The 17,357-nt window shown below is 43.3% G+C and overlaps 2 protein-coding genes and 1 long non-coding RNA gene across 6 annotated transcripts in view; 2 read left to right on the forward strand and 1 right to left on the reverse strand.

Moving 5' to 3' along the window:
• Positions 1 to 489, reverse strand: part of PTBP3 (polypyrimidine tract binding protein 3) — a 106,637-nt gene extending 106,148 nt beyond the window's left edge. The window contains exon 1 of one of the 4 annotated variants that reach the window (XM_065550557.1): positions 196 to 489. Coding sequence is in view for 2 of the 4 variants with exons in the window: in XM_024112568.3 (XP_023968336.2) it covers positions 196 to 359 (164 nt within the window). In the remaining 2 variants the exon portion in view is untranslated. The remainder of the gene's footprint in view (positions 1 to 195) is intronic. The other 3 variants (XM_042850385.2, XM_024112568.3, XM_008176061.4) reach the window with 3 other exon arrangements.
• Positions 1 to 17,357, forward strand: part of SNX30 (sorting nexin family member 30) — a 582,715-nt gene that overhangs the window by 188,456 nt on the left and 376,902 nt on the right. The gene's annotated exons all lie outside the window — the stretch shown is intronic.
• LOC135972439 (uncharacterized) overlaps positions 1 to 17,357 on the forward strand; it is a 33,674-nt gene that overhangs the window by 8,202 nt on the left and 8,115 nt on the right. The window contains exon 2 of the long non-coding RNA XR_010588906.1: positions 2,919 to 3,071. This is a non-coding gene — a long non-coding RNA (uncharacterized LOC135972439). The remainder of the gene's footprint in view (positions 1 to 2,918; positions 3,072 to 17,357) is intronic.

A 17,357-nucleotide genomic window follows, 5' to 3' on the forward strand; every position in this document is an offset into this window, starting at 1 on the left:
GGATCAGCCCCCACCTGCCGCCCCGCCCCAAGGGGAGCCCGCCGCTACCCGGCCACATCCCCCCAGCTCCGCGGCTGGAAAGCGGCCGCCAGGACCGGGTGGGCGCGGGGAGCAGCGGGGCTCGCCCCCCCGCCCCGAGCCGAGCCCAGCCCCGCCCCGGCTGGCCGCGCCCCCGGGGGCCAGGCAGGTACTCACCCATCCATGGCACAGACAGGAGGAAGCGGCGAGGGACCGGGGGAGGGGGAGCGAGCGGCGCGGCGGCGGGTGCCACGGGAGGGGAACGCGAGAAGGATGGGAGAGGAGCCGGGGTAGGGAGGGACGGAGTGAGGGCTGAAGGCGGGGCTGCCTCTTCTGCGCATGCGGTGCGGTGAGAGGAGGGGGGGGGGCCCTCCGCAGGCGACACACCCAGGCCCAACCTCACCGAGCGGTAGCGCGCGCGTCGGGACCGAGCGCCCGACGTCGCCGGCGCAAGGCGTGCACCCAGGCGCGCGCCTGCCTCGCCCCGCCCCCGACGTTCCTTGCGGGACCGCTCAGCGCGCGCCACACACCCTGGCAACCCTCCGCGTAAGTGGGCGCGAAGCCGCCTCCTCCGGTCCTCTCCCCGCCCCTAGCCTCCTCGGCGCAGGCGCACTGCGCGCTCCCGGTGTCTGGGGCACGCTCGGCCAGCTCGGCTCCCGTTGCGGCTCGTTTGTATCCTGGGCTGGCGCGTAGCCGAGCCGCAGCCTCATGCAGAGCAAGGGGCCGGGCACCTGGCCCAGGAAAGAGGGTGTGACCCCCCCCCCGTGAGGGATCGCGGGGCCCTGGGGGGAGAGGGGGGTCACCGTGTGGCTGCCAGGCGCCTGTGGAGAAATCGAAACCTGGGGCCCCGCCCCCGCCCATTTTACTTTACGTACACAGACCACGTTGTGGTGGCGCCCCCTGAGCTCCAGGCCTGCAATTGTCCCCTGTGTCCCCGTCCCCCCCCCCCCCCGATTCGCCCTGTTTGCAGCTTCCTGGGGCATCATGCCCACAACTCCGCCCTGGGCCAGGCGCGGTGATTCCCCTGCGTGTCAGGGGCGGGGGTCCTCACCCCACTCAGGACCAGGCTCTGCCTTTGTTGCACGCAGAGGTGCCCTGCGGGGAAGCTGCCACCTGTTCTGCGATGCATGCCTGAGCGCTTGTGCGGCGACTGCAAAGGATTCAGATGAGCAGGGGGCATTTATCTGCCTCCTTGGGTATGGCCCAGTGTGTCACTCGCCCCACCGCTGTCATGGATAGCACTGAGTGTTGGCTCAAGTGAAAAGTTTATACATTGGAAAAGTAACAAAATACCAGAGTGAACTGTAGCTATGTAAAGGTGTATTTCAGTGTTCCCTTCTTTCTCATGTGCATTCCTCTTAAGAATCCTAGACACCAATCCCTTACACCTGTGAAAATCCTATTGCATCACTGCTCTGAGGCAAAGAGCTGTCCATGTGGATTCAGCTGCAGATTGGGGGTCTCAGAATGTAACTTCTTTGCATAAAGGACAATGGCCCCATCTGTATTTGTACAACATGCAGCTTAATGGCACTCCAACCCTGATTGAGTCATCTGGGAGCTACCACACTACAAATAATAACAATGGTGGCTGTTGCAGAGGACAGCTGGATTCACTATACCACATGACTTCTCAAGTCTTCTAAAGCTGAGCAAGGCTTTAAAAGTCAGTCTGCATTCACAAACTTGTGCTGAGTTAAGGTCTCACATGGAAAGTCTGTGGTTTCAGATGGTTTCCACCCTAGATCAGGTTATGGTTAGATGCTTCAGAATGAAAGCAAAATTGAGGGTGGGTAAAGCATACAATGGAACAAAAAGCCAAGACATTTGGTTGAACCCCATGCAAACCAAAACCAACAAGCTTCCCAGTACTCTGATCTCACCCTGCTGCTTAGACTCTAAATAGAAGACATGATAACATTTTTACAGCAGGAAGATTAAAATGAGCTGAGGTCAGGAATACAAATACTTCCTATAAGTTCAGGTTTTTTTAAAATTCATGTAAGTATTCTAGAGTAGTTGGAAGTGAAATGACAGCAGGTTCATGCAGATCCGAGAGAAATATGGGTTTAAAAAATGAGTGTCACCCTTCAAAATGAAGAGGATGGGTGAGGGCTTAATTTGAATCTAAATGGTAAATTCCCAAGAGTAAGAGTCAAGATTTTGTTAATGATACAGGAGAGTTTGTAAGATTACTTTTATATTGTTCCCCCAAAATAGAGAAGCAAAACAAACATCTAATCAAAAAGCCACATTATGGGCCATTGAAGTAGAATCCACAGATCCTTGGCAGAAAACATGAATTTGAACGGGCATCTCCTCCTGAACCTTAATCAGGGCCTCTCACTCAAAATTTATGATAATGAAAACACCATCACTAGAAAGAGGGAAATATTAATAACTCATTTCAGAGTCCTTAAAAATAGTCTTTTCCTTAGAGGTTATGCTAAGAAAAAAGTCCCAGCGTTTTATGGCAGAATACAGATGTTTCTTATTACAAGCTAAATTTGATGTCTGATTTTAAAATACTATGGAGGATATTCTTATAATTGGTACAAAAATAGAAGTAGGTCAGTCTCATCAACAGTATTCTAGACTTCACTGCCATGCAAAAAACCTAAGTTCACTTCCATTCCCTGTTGGTACCCCAGGCCAGTAGAGATTTGGAACAAACATTAATTACCTTGTTTTATTTGCTGCAATGAAAGAGAAAAGCCAATGTATTGTGATAGGGCTGGTGACCCTGCCTATTATATTGGTGGAGAATAGTAGAAAGAAGGGACAGTTTAGGACAAGGCTCTCTCAGGGTTAGAAGAATTTAATTTTGATAGGAAGCAAACTTGTGCTTTGAGAGTAGATTTCCCAATCTCTATGCCATGTTTTCATTGTTTCTCTTTCAGTAGCCGCCTAGCTTCTCTATTTTTCTCTGGTTGGTTGCCTCTTTTGACCTTCGTTTGTCCTTCCAACTCCAAGAAGGCAACTTCTGTAAAAGGCAACAAGGCATTTCTGTAGAAGTTGGGTGGCACATTAATCCCTGGTGTAACTCCATTGAGGTCAGTGAGGTATAAATTTTATATATATATATATTGTATTCCACTCAACTCTTTTATAAAGGTATTGGAAGATTATATGGTTGCTTAAAAGTGGTATATGGTATACTTAAATGGGGTTCAAACAAGCCCAGAGGTCTTTTGTGCACAGATCTAATTACATGATCAGGGTCTATGCATATTATAATAATCCTATTCAACAAACAAAAGATGGTTAAACAATCATGATTAGTCAACATGCTCTGTTATAAACAAACTATTGTTTCCTTGTTTCAGAAGCCGAATATTTTCTTTGTAATTTAGTTATGAGAAAGGAGAATTTTACACTAAGGGACTTTTGTTTAGCTTACTTACATAATGTTTAAATGAACTAACATTCATATATTCTCATCAGCTATATAGTCCATATGCTAATAGTCTATACACTAACATACTCCTTTACACTATAAATATCTGTCCCATCTTATTTTGTTTTTGATCCCAACATATTCACCTGCCACACATAGGCATAAGGTCATTAAAGAACCTGTAGCAGTCATGTTATCACAAAGTTCTTTCCAGTTTCTCATCACCATAAAGCTGTCCTCTTTTCCTAAGCAAACAGTTGCCATGTTATGTTGCAGACTGTATGGATGTTAAACTTTTAAAAAAAGAATAATCTAGCATTGTTCTGATGAAAACCCGAATGGATCGGCCATAATGTTTGGGATTTTTAAAATGTGTTCTCCAACAATTTCAAGATATACATTTTAGGAGATCAGTTTTGTATTTGTTTGATGTGTAATTAATATGTTCTTTTCAAGTCAAATTGTAGTCACAAATAATTCCCAAGAAAATAACATTCTGTGTACATGCAGAAAGGCAACAGAGTCCATTGGTTGAGTACAGAGCTGGGATTCAGGAATCCTCATATTCCTAATCTGGATGTTTTAATTGACTCAAAGTGGCCTTGTGCAAATGACTAATCTCTCTTGGGTGTTGCAATGCTTCATGTTGCAAAACCTAACATTTAGGCACCTAGAAAATGACAGGAACAACACTGTGATCCACGAAGCTTGAGTTGGGAATCCCCTCTCCTGGAGTCCAGTGGCTTAGGCGCCTAAATTGTTTCTTATGAGAATTAATTGGGCTCCTGCCTCACTGCACAAAATGGCCAGAGGATGATCTTATTGTATAACTTTTAGCCCACTGGTTAAAGCACTCAGCTGGGTTGTGGGAGACCCAGGTTCAACCCACCCGTCGGGCCGAGAAAGGATTTGAACAGGGATCTCCAGGAGAGAGCTTTAACCACTGAGCTACAGGATCATCTGATGTAGGAATCCCTCAGTTTCTCCTGTTGAAGCTGTTCCACTGTGTATAAATACGTAAGAGTCACCGGGTGAGAGAGAGAGAGAAAATTACTGTATAGCCTTGTGGATAGGGTACCCACCTAGGAGGTGGGAGACTCAGGGTCCCATCCCCCTGCTCCAATGACTAAATATTTATATACAGAGGAACAGCTTCAAAAGGAGAGACTGAAGAAAGCCCATATCAGAATATTTCATAGCTCAGTAGTTAGAGCACCCCTGAGAGGTGGGAGATGCTTGTTAATGTCCTTTCTTCTCCTTTGCTTGAAGGGAATTGAACCTGCATCTCCCTCATCCCAGGTGAGTAGAAATCACGGGGCTAAAAGTTATTCATTTGAATGGGGCCCAATCTGGTATGTGGCCTCTAACCACATCTACCAGATCTGGCCCCACACATGAGATATGCGGACGGATGCCTGTCTTCCCTCTATTTGTGGATCTCTCTGGGGCTTAGGCAGGAGATAGGTGTCTGGACTCCCAGCATGCATGCTCAGAGGGAGAAACTTAGGTGCTGAGGGAACTTTTAACCTGAAAATTTAGGCGCCAAGTAAGTTTAGACACCTGCAGGATTCAGTGGGAGTTTTGTAGACCACAGTTGAGCCTAGAACTGGGACATAGACTTAAACCCAAACTAAACCCTGCACTTATACCCCTAAGTTCCTTTGTGGATCTGGGCCTCTGTGTTTTAGTTTGCCCATCTGTAAAATGGAGATGATATTCCTTATTCAAGTCACATGGGTGTTGTGAGGATTTCTTTGAAGATGAAAGAAGTTATTTAATCTCTTCCATCAATATTCAATTTAACATCATCTTTGTTCTTTTCTAGTCATTTTTATCTAATGAGATCTGAAGAGTTGGCAAGGTAATGAAGTGTTCTTTCAGCATTAAAGAGTCCAGTTCAAACTGCATAATTACTGTCAAGTCCCAAATTTCAACTCCTCATCCAAATTACACTGTCAACCTAGTGAATGATTAAGAGCTGTAGGTATGATACATTTGTTTCTTGCTCTTGCTGTCTAGACGATTTATGGGATTGGCGTATCATATGTAATCACAGAGTCACTGTCACAGAATTTAAGACCAGAAGGGACCACCAGATCACCTAGTCCAGTGGTTCTCAACCTATTTATCATTGTGGGCCACAGGTTGAGAACCACAGTGCCCTGCCCGCCCCCGACCCCTATGCCCAGCGCCTTCTGCCCAGAGACCCCGCCACAAAGTGGGGCCAGGAGTGGAGCCCTTGGCGGGGGGCCTGGCGGCAGGGCCCCCAGACCCTGCTGTGCAGGGCCAGGTGGCAGCCCTGACACTGGACCCAGCCACTCGGGCCAGGTGGCAGGGCAGCCGGGCAGGAGCCCGGAACCCAACCCCGGGGCTGTCTCACAGCCCCGATGCCAACCCCAGACCCTCTGCGTGGCCGGCCAGGCTGGCAGCCCCAGAACCCACCAGATTCTGCGGGGCTGGCCGGGCAGTAGCGCCAGACCCCACCACACAGGGCCTGCCGGGTCAGTAGCTCCGGACTTTCTGCGGGGCCGGCTGGGCCGCAGCTCCAGACCACACCACACAAGGCCGGCCAGTGACCCCAATCTTGCTGCGCCGTGCCGCACCCTGCCCGGCAGCCCGGACCCCAAGGTGCTGGGTGGCCAGGCAGCCAGTAACCTGGACCCCGAGCCCCGCGGCCTTTAGCACACAGCTGGGCTGCATCTGTGAGCTAATTGGGCCGCATGCGGCCCGTAGCCCACAGGTTGAGAACCGCTGGCCTAGTCTGATCTCCTGTATAGCACAGGCCACCAACATCACCCAGCAACTGCACACTAAACCCAACAACCAAAATAAACCCAAAGTATTACAGCTAACTAGAGAGTAGACTATTATGTGCTACAGGCAGAGAATAGGAGGGACTGAGATCCCTGCAATGGCAGGGAAATGATTAAGCGAGAGAAACCCAGATAATCCTGGCAAGTGACCCGCATCCCATGCTGCAGAGGAAGTCAAGAAATCCCCACAGTTACTACCAATCTGACCTGAGGGAAAATTCCTGCAGATGGTGATCAATTAGACTCGTGAGCATGTAAGCAAGAACCAGCCAGCCAAGCACTTGAGAGAGAGAATGCTTGGTGCCACCTCAGAGCCCTGGCCCACCCCATCCAATGTCCCACCTCCAGCTGTTTACATCCCTAATCCTTCAGAGGAAGAAGATTTAAAAACAAAAAACCCACACAATACATGGGGAGGAGGGGAAGTGGGGGGAGGAATCACTTCCTGACCCCTGCAGATGGCCAGCTGAAATCCTGAAGCATGACCTTCAGGAACAGAAGACATACACTGGAAGTGAACCCCAGGGCTGCTGATCCCAGCCCCCACCATCATAAGCAATCCTGTCATGCAATCCCATTCAGAAATTTGTCCAGCTCTCTTAAGTTGTCTGGCCCCACACAACTCCTATTTGGAGGCTGTTCCAGAATCTCATCCTTCTGATGGTTAGAACCCATCTTCCAATTTCCAGTCTGAATTTATTTATGACCAGTTTAATCATAATCACCGGTTTGATCTTGTGCCAATGTTGCCTTTTGGTTAAGTGGCTCTTCACCCTCTGTGGTATTTACCCCCTAATGTATTTATAGAGCGCAATCAGATCACCTGTCAGCCTTCTTTTTGTGATATAAAACTAGCCAAGCTCTTCCAGTCTCCTCTCATAAGACAAGTCCTCCATTCCGCTGATCAGCCTAGTAGCTCTTCTCTGTACCTGTTCCAGTTTGAATTCATCTTTTTTGAACATGGGTGACCAGAATTGTACCCAGTATTCCAAATGGGGTCTTACTAATGCCATGTACAATGGCATTAATTCTTCAATATCTCTACGGGAAATGCCTCTCCTGATATATCCTAGGATCACATTTGGTTTTTTTTTCCACAACTGCATCACATTGCTGGCTCATAGTCATCCTGTGATTGGCCCATACACCTAGCTCTCTCTCCTCCTTGTCACTTCCAACTGATGAGCTCCCAGCTGGTAGTAGAAATTCTTATTGTAAGACCACAAGTTGGTGACCTTGCACTTTGTGCTATTGAATTTCATCCCATTTATGTCTCTCCAGTCTTCGAGATCATCTAGATGTTCCTGTGTAACGTTCCAATTCTCCTCTTTATTGACTATGCCTCCTAACTTTGTATCATCAGCAAATTTCATTGTCACACTGCTACTTTTTGTGCCAAGATAATGTTGAAAATATTGAATAAGATTGGTCCCAAGTCCAATCCTTGAGGAACTCCACTAGTAACCTCCACATTGCTTCCCATGCATTGTAAGGCTCCTTCTCTGCATTTTCTAAATGACTGGATTTTAAAAACATAAAAATCATTGCTTCAAATCCAGTACAGGTTGGTGCTAAGTAAAAATTGTTACCGTCTAGTAGTTGTTGGCAGCCAAAGCTCCATCAAAGTTGCTTTCCATTAAACGGGAATAACTTCTGTTCACTGTATGTCATTTTACTTAATTCCAGAAAATGTGATATACTGTTACCTTTTGTATGGCTGAACATGTGACACCACATTTTATCTAAATCTGTCCCAGAAGGCTAAACTCTCCTCTTGAATTTTTCAGTCCTCTTAAGAACATTACTGTTAATATTAAGGCAATTAATCTGTGATCAACTATCAGAAATTGTTAGATATTTATTACCAAATGATGGTTTGGTAATCCTCCTGGGGCTTCTTACTAGAAATGGTCACCCAAAAAGAAATGAATTAATCTCTTGTCTGCTGGTAGCTGCTTGGCTATTGGTAACCTCACATTGGAAAAAAGAAAAAAAGCCCAACCATTGAGGAATGGTACAAAAAATATGGGAGATTGTGGTTATGGAGAAATGAATACACCAATTATATACCCAGGAAAATAGAAAGAGGACAGCTGGATAGTTAGATATTTGGTTACCTTTTATTCAGTAGTCAAAATACAGTCACCTGTGAAAACAAACAAAAAACAGTACACCTGTCCAATTTTTTTAATATTAACATTTGATAGACATACCTGGTCTGTTAAATATGTGTATATAGAGATTTCACTCAATTTAATAAAATCACTAGAAATGACATAGGTGTTGTAGTGAGGCTGACTCTGTAACATGGTAACACCCTGTTAAATAGAAAGATCTGATTACTATCTTCCTGAATAATGTCTCTTTAAACAAAAGTTAAGCGTAGTAATGATTGTTCTGTTTATTATATTTATATGGCAAGGATTTGTAAAATTGTTAAAACATCCTAAATAAATAGTTCAAAAATTAAGGCAATTATTCATACCATTTTCTTCAGGAATATTCATATAACCTATGAGTATATAAGTCCTGGAGATAATTTTTTCCTCTGTTCAGTTGAAAATGTTACTACCAACGGGTGGCAATGTGGCTTGTAATCAGAGCGTAAGACATGAGATGCAGTGTGACCTTGGGACATTCACTTAGCAACTGACTTTCAAATATGTTGTACACCTAGAATTCTCATTGCCTTCAGTTTTGGGTACTCAGTAGAACTCTGCAAACCCGGATATCTGCTTTATATCCGCGGACCACGGATTGGATGTGGATACAAATTTTGTATCGGTGCAGGGCTTTAGTGCAAACTTTACTTCTCTAGCCTTGTTTACAGTAGGGAAATGTTTGAAAAGTTCCCTACCATTGTAAATATTAGTTCAGCTGAATTGACCTTAGCAATGTTGGGAGCCAGTGACCTCCTCTGGCCTGTTCCCATTGTGGTCTTCCATGACAGCTTGTGTAGGGCTAGGATAGACACACTTTCTGCAGTTTGTAGGAAGTGCACTGGCATCCCAGTAGATAAAGCACTGGGTGTGACTTGAGAGACCTACATTCTGTTCCCAGCTCTGCCACTGGCCTGCTGTGTGATCCTGGGCAAGTCACTTCCTTCTCTGTGCCCCAGTTTCTCCATTTGTAAAACGGGGATAATGATACTTGTATTGTAAGTGTTTTGAGCTCTAGGGATGAAAAACGCTACATACGTATTATTATTATTATCCCTGCATGGCATTTCCCCTTCAGTTCCTCTACACAGCTCCATATGGGGTTGCACTGGAACAGGGAAAAATTTCAGCCGAAGTGAAGAAAAGAGGAAGAAGTTTATATATAACCTCCATGTGTTTGTTGGACTGTTAAAAGCCCTGTTTATTATATTGCTGAGATTAGATCAGGCTGCAGCTGCTGTGCTTGACCACAGTCAAAAGCAATTTTTGTATATACATTTAACAAACTTTGGTTCAGCTGTTTGTATGTGGAGAATATAGTAAAAATATATTAGAGAGCACAGGAGCTACCTATACATGTGCCCTGAAGAGATAGGTGGCAGAAATCTGCACTAACTGTAGTATCTGAGTGGTCATCCTATGGGAGAAATGCCCTTGTAGTTAAAACATTGGACTGGAATTCCTGTTATCTGGGTTCAAATCCTGACTGCCACAGTTGTCTTGTGAAGGCTGTGCCCCATTCGTACAATGAGGATACAGTAGAACCTCAGAGTTATGAACACCTTGGGAATGGACCTTGTTTGTAACTGAACAAAACATTATGGTTGTTCTTTCAAAAGTTTACAACTGAACCTTGACTTAATACAGCTTTGAAACTTTACTATGCAGAAGAAAAATGCTGCTTTTAGCCATCTTAATTTAAATGAAACAAGCACAGAAAGAGTTTCCTTACCTTGTCAAATCTTTTTTTTAAACTTTCCCTTTATTGTTTGTAGTAGTTTACATTTAACACAGTACTGCATTGTATTTGATATTTTTTTTTTTTTTTTGTCTCTGCTGCTTCCTGATTGTGTACTTCCGATTCCAAATAAGGTATGTGGTTCACCAGTCAGTTTGGGACTCTGGTGTTCATAACTCTGAGGTTCTGCTGCAATGGTATAATACTGCTCTACCTCACAGGGTTGTTGTAAGAGTAAATTCATTAATGTTTGTGAGGCACTCAGCTACTATGGAAATGGAATAATATAACTAGACAGTTAGCTGTAGCCCTAAATAGAAAGCATTACAATATCTTTATCCAGGGGTGACAAAGATATTTATACCTGTTCAGAGATTTGTATCAGAGAGGAAAGTTGCATTGTCCTGGCCAGGCAAAGATGGTAAATGTCTATCTCCAGTGTTCCAGCAGAGTCCAAATCTAATAATTTTTAGGATACAGTGCAAGATATTTGCTTACTCTCTCATTCTTAATTTGGAACCACAGCCAGACAGTATTTATCCCATCAGTGGGTGAGGCTGATAGAGGCAGGGATGAGTTTGATTTGTGCCTACTGTTGGCAACATTTAATTTTAATCTCCAAGGTCAAAATTTATAAACCTGGATATTGGATACCTAAAATTAGGTTTCTCAGTCTGTATTTATGCACTTAAATAGATGTGGCCTGATAATCAGCCGTGCTGAGCAACCCCAGCTCCCACTGAAGTCAATATTATTTCTTTTTATAAAAAAAAAAGGACCATTGGGCCCACTGGATGGATCAGCACATACTCATGCACTGTAGATCAAAATCCAACTTTACTCATACAGGTAGTCTTAGTGAATCACAAGGCCGAGAGTCAGGAGATCTGGATTCTATTTTCAGTCCACCAAATTCATTGTGTGAGCAGTCACTTTCCTCATCTGTAAAACAGAGTCAAATACTCCCCTATCTCACATGAGTGTTGCGAAGGTCTGTTCAGCAATATATGTACAGTACAGCAGTTTGAAATCATTGAATGGAAGGCACTCTGTTAACACAAAATATGACTTTATTGGGATTTATCACATGAGTACGCAAGCAAGATTTGGCCCATGGTGTCTTCCTCCTCTGAATCACGAGGCTTGAATCTGACAGGTCAATAATGAACGTCATTATTATCTGATGGCTGTTTGGTGGTATCTTTGAAATTATTGGATAGTCTCATTCCGATTTGTAATAGATCTTTCTCATTTTTTTTAGGGGGAGGGATGGCTCAGTGGTTTGAGCAGTGGTCTGTTAAACCCAGGGTTGTGAGTTCAATCCTCAAGGGGGCCATTTAGTGATATGAGGCAAAAATCTGTTGGATGATTTAATTGGGGATTGGTCCTGCTTTGAGCAGGGGGTTAGACTAGATGACCTCCTGAGGTCCCTTCCAACCCTCATATTCTATGATTCATATAAAGTTTTCCATAATACTGTTATGCTGGAAGGTATTAATGGCCACTATTAAATTACTGATCTATAGATCAATCATAGACCTAGATAAAATTGATGGACCTGCTAATCACCAATCATTCAAGATAAATAGAAGAAGCAATTAAACTGCTTTATGGAGTAAGATAGCTGGCAACAATGGAAGTCACCACCCAAGGCAGTAGGTTCCATACAAGGCTAATCAGAAGCTGAGCTGTGTGGGCTGATAGGTTTTCCTGGGATTGATTGCAGATGCAGAGGTTGGGGCTTGATTGATTGCAGCTGTGTGTGACTGCATGTGTCAGAGGCAGAAAGAGAACGGAAAGCAGAAAAAACGAGAGACGCAGTTGTAAGCATGGCCCTGGCAGGGAGCTGAGAATCAGAGCTCCTTTTGGGCAGAGGGTACTTACTGGAGAGGCAAACATGGATTTCTGAAGAAGGAAACTCCTGCTGGTGTTTGTTTCTACTCTGTTTATGGAACGAGGACTTTGTGTATATTCCTTGTAAATAAATGGGATTGTATCAAAGAAATACCTGACTGGCGTCCTTAATTTCTCCTAAGAGAAACAACACAGAAAGCCCTCAGTTTTGGCTAAGCTTTGGGCCTAAAAGGGGCAGCAATAATCTAAATTTTTCCTGATATAGCTTAAATCCATAACTTTATCTTTTATCCTGATTGACTAATGAAAAATACTTCCTTTGTCTTTCTTATCTATTTATACTGTAAGTTCTAAAGGGCTGGGACTGACTCTTACTATATGTAGCACAATGGGTCCTGGATCTCCATTAGGGCCTCTACATGAGTAATACAATCCTAAAACTGTCTCTTCTTCATGTAATTCATTTACCAATCTGAAGACAGTTAGCATTTTTCCCTGAGTCTTTTCTTTGGAATGAACATCCCCAGTTCTTTCAACTTTTCCTTATATGTCTAATTTTCCAGGTCTTTCATCTTGCCGTTGTATGCCCTCTCTCCATTTTTTCTTTTCTTTGTAAATATGGTGCAAAGAACTGAACTTTCTATTCTAGCCTCTTCAGTATAGGCTTTTATACCACACTCATCACCGTAGTATTTGAGTACCTTCCAATAGTACACTAAGTAATGTGACTACACATCTGTCGACTGTGGGTTGTTTTCTGATTCTCTCCCCAGAGGCTACATGTGCAGTGGAGTGTCTTGTTTTGGTAAGCTGTTTTTTAGTATTGTTATTTTTATTTATTAAATAAATATACCTGATGCATCCGAAGAAGTGGGCTGTAGCCCATGAAAGCTTATGCTCAAATAAATGTGTTAGTCTCTAAGGTGCCACAAGTACTCCTGTTCCTGTTGCTATGTGTTTATATTAGAGAAGGACAGATCAAAGAACATGCCTTGCACTTGGAGCGGAAGGTGGTGAGGTTTGTGATGGTTCTTTGTTCATGGAGGAGTCCGCATCACTGTTTCCAACCACCCCCAGAAAAAGTTCTGCCTCCCGTACAAATGTGCTGTTATTGTTGAGAGTTCCATTGTGCCAGAGGAGCATAGGTGTTGACTGTGGTCTTCACCCTGCAGCTTTAGACAGTCTTTTAGGTATTCTGCGCACTGGCAACGGAGCACTTAGAAAATAAGGACTTCTCCAGCAGAGGCCTAGCTAGTGCAGAGTAACATGGAATCATTATCTTACTTGTTTCACGTGACTTTTTTTTCTTTTGCAACAGTGCCTCATTGTTATCAGTTTCTATTACAGTTTGAAATTATAGTACCATCTAGTGGTCATTTCTGGATTTTTATATGGATGGGAGTATGAGAGAAGGAGTAGAATTTTCAAGATGGCCACTAAGTTACGCAACAGTTTGTTGTACTGATATATACTGCTGAACTTATTTCCTGATTCTTGTCGGTTTCTTACTCTGCCAATCTACACCACTGCATCTCTGTGGGACTGCTGGTTATCTAGAGTTCCCTTATTTTATATTTCTACATGTAATCATTCTTTCCTTCTTGAACTACTTTACATTTTTCTTAATTGATTTTAATTTAATTTCAGACCATTTTTCTCATTTATCGAGCTCATGTTGTGTTTTATTTCTATCCTCAATAATATTTCTGCATAGCCTCTTATAGTCCGTAAATTGGATTAGTGTACTCTAAGCATACCTCCAATGTTGAATAATATTGCACCCAGACCATCATTTAGTAGTGGGCCAACTTGCCCTCTAGTATTTTCTTATCTTCTGATTACATTTAAACAAATCTTTCTTATCGAAACACTTTAGATAACATTAACTAATTTTGCATTTTATGTTGCCTAACCTTTTCTTTTAACTGTGTATATGTATATAATATATTATATACACACACACACACTCGACTTACCTTCCATGTCATCATTCCCCTTATAAAGTTCTTTTATACCCAGAGATATTTGATTAACCGTGTGTGATGTCATATTGACTTTTTGTCCTTGTATTTTCCTTTTTCAATTTAATTTTTCTGTCTCTAAATTATGGTGTCTTTCAGGATATTCCAGCTTTTTGCCCATACTCATGAATTGTAATATTTTCTCCCATTGCTGCTCCATACACACTAATACTGTATTCCTAATTCCTCAAAATTTATTTTCCTGTAACCTAGTGCAGTTATACTGCAGTATCTCCAGTCCTCAGTCTGGTGAAGAGTCAAGTACTTCATAATTAATAGCACCAGATCTGGTATAGTTTACTTATAAAACGTCTCCTGGGTGGGGGGAAAGCCTGATATTCCTTAAAACATTCAGAAACATTATCTGAAGTGATATTTTTAACTAATTAATATATAGCAACATCCTCCTCAATGTCTAAATAGTCTTAGTGGCAGAAGCGTTTGTCGTATGTCATTTCTGGATGCTTGGAATAAGTATCACCAAGAGTACATTTGCTTTTTCTTATCTGAAAGATCTGTGTGTCGTCTTTGCAACACTTACTAGCACAATTTACGGATATCTGGAAGCAATCTGTGGACAGTTTGGTGACTATTGCAGAGTTCTCATTGATTAACTGAGGCTAGGTCTACACTACCCGCCTGGTACCCGAATCGGCTGGTAGAAATCGATCTCTCGGGGATCGAATTATCGCGACTCGTCGGGACGCGACAATCGATCCCCGAATCGACGCTCTTATTCCACCAGCGGAGGTGGGAGTAAGCGCCGTCGACGGGGAACCGCGGAGGTCGATTTTGCCGCCATCCTCACAGCGGGGTAAGTCGGCTCCGATAGGTCGAATTCAGCTACGCTATTCGCGTAGCTGAATTTGCATATCTTAAAACGACACCCCCCCGTAGTGAAGACCTGCCCTTAGACCAAGATGTAGAAAGACCAAGTCTAGACCATTTTTTTCATTTTTCACTATATATTCATCTTGTTCAACCAGCAGCATGTTCAGTAAGTTTGTTGTTAGGACTACCATTATACTCCATACTAAAAACATTGCTCTCTACTGTTAACTACATATTTCTAGAGAAATGAAGAGGATGTGTCATCTTTTATGTGATTGGCCATCCAGATAATTTTAAATCACATTACTTTAACCAAATGATTTAGTTGGGGTTGGTCCTGCGTTGTGCAGGGGTTGGACTGGATGACCGCCTGAGGTCTCTTCCAACCTAATCTTCTATGATTCTAAATCAGGATCCTACAGGACATTGCCTCATTCCATGTGCACCTTAGAAGATACTTGTATTCACTGTGCATCTAAATTAAAAACACATACATGTAAAATGGAGCCTTCCTTCATTTAGAATCTTGGTAAAGTAATTAAGACCTCAATCCAGCAAAGCACTTAAGCACATGCTTAAAGTTAAGCATATGTATAGTCCCGTTGTCTTCGGGGAGATGAGCATTGGTGTCAGTGGGACTATTCGCATGCTTAAAATTGTGCACATTATAGTACTTTGCTGGATCACTGCCTAATCAATCAGTGATACCCAGAATGCTGTGCATGTGCAAAGCTGTGATTTTTCTAAACCCTAATAATTCCACAAAAACGGAATTAAATTTCCAATGAAATGCTTAAAAGCCCTCCCCCCTATTGAAGGCTATTTCCTGTCAAATTTCAACTTTCTAAATACAGACAAGGTGGGTGAGGTAATATTTTTTATTGGACCAACTTTTGTTCGTGAGGGAGATAAGCTTTCTGTGTGGCTCAAAAGCTTGTCTCTCTCACCAAAAGAAGTTGGTCCAATAAAAGATATTACCTCACCCACCTTGTCTCTCTAATAGACTGGGACCAACCCGGCTACAACACTGCATACAACTTTCTAAACACAGTCATTTTAGTCCTAGTGATGCTCAAAACCAGTATATATAATAATGAAAGTGTTCCCCACCCCCACTTTCCTCATTTTCTAAAATGGCTGAATCATTTTTTGCTTTCTAAATATATAAACTGTTGGGCAGACACCAGGACTGGAAAATTTAAGCCTAATAGGTAAAAAAATGTCAGAAAACTGTGTGAGACTGTAAACAAGAGGTATAATGGAAATGCTTATTCAGTCTTAACTAAGCTCTTGCTAGCACTTTAGCTATAATACATAGGAATTCCCATTTATTTTTTAAAATCAACATATAGAGCCAAACTCCATACACAACTTCCATTGACTTCATGAACATGAGAGTTTTGTAAGATGAGCAGGATTTTGTCTATAGTTAGTATCCAGAGAGCTAGCGACAATAGCTGATTTCACTTACCATGCATTATTAAATAGGGTGTGCTGGATACCATCAGCATTTTTAGGAGCACAACTTTATGGTAATAGCAAATGTTGCTGGATGTGGTGGTCTTAGACTTATCTTCCCATACTATAGAAGTGTGTAATAGTGTACTCTTGTTGGCAGTCAGGCCCACTGAGACAAATTTGGGGCCCCAGTACATCTTGTTCACTGGGGACCCATCCCTCCCATTTCATTTTATTTACACACACATTTGAGGGGGCCCTGAACTTGGGGCTCCAGTACTGTTGTCCCATTGCCTCCTCCCGCCCCTCACATCAGCCCTGTTGACAATATTTGGCAGATCTGAACCAAAAAACAAACACAGATCCCTGCTATGAAGTTTACCACTGCTACCTGGACAGTTTCTTCTGGCTAAGAATCTCTTAGATCCCTTATCGAGCATGCAGAGATGATATGACTATGTGAACAGACTAAGTCCTCCCATTGCTCTAGCACAGAACCCACACACACTGGTTTAGTGCCCAAATTCATCTCTCTTCCCAGAGTTCTGCTTTTATAGCCAGTTAACATAGCTTAGACTGAAGTAGGGTTGTCAACTTTCTACTCACACAAAACTGAACAGTGCAGTGTGTCTGCAGTATGCAGCCTGTTTTGAAAACATGACACAAGTGCACCGTAAAGGTTCAGAAACCAGAAAGCAAATCTAAAGCATCGAAAATGTATTCGTTTTTTAAAAATCTTATTTTCTGAGGCCTCACTTAGGATTTCTGAACTCTTGAGCCTAGTAAAATAATGAGCTCTGTCGTTGTGCTCCCTCACTCGCCCATTATAGATGCCAGGCCAGAGCACCATCAGCACAGACGGGCAGGAGCAGCTGACCAAAGAGTGGACATTCCTGTGGGCTCCCTCAGCCCCATCTCATCTGTCCTCCACTCCCCTGCCTACTGCAGTGGAGCTCCTCTGGGGCACAGAACAAGTGCTGGTGATGTCCTTTCTCCATGTTCTCTTTTTCAGACCTCAGGAGCCTAGGAGATGCTGTTGTGACAGCCCCAGCAGAGTATGGTACATAT

The sequence above is a fragment of the Chrysemys picta genome, chromosome 6 (genome assembly GCF_011386835.1).
Source record: "Chrysemys picta bellii isolate R12L10 chromosome 6, ASM1138683v2, whole genome shotgun sequence".
Lineage (NCBI taxonomy): Eukaryota > Metazoa > Chordata > Testudines > Emydidae > Chrysemys > Chrysemys picta.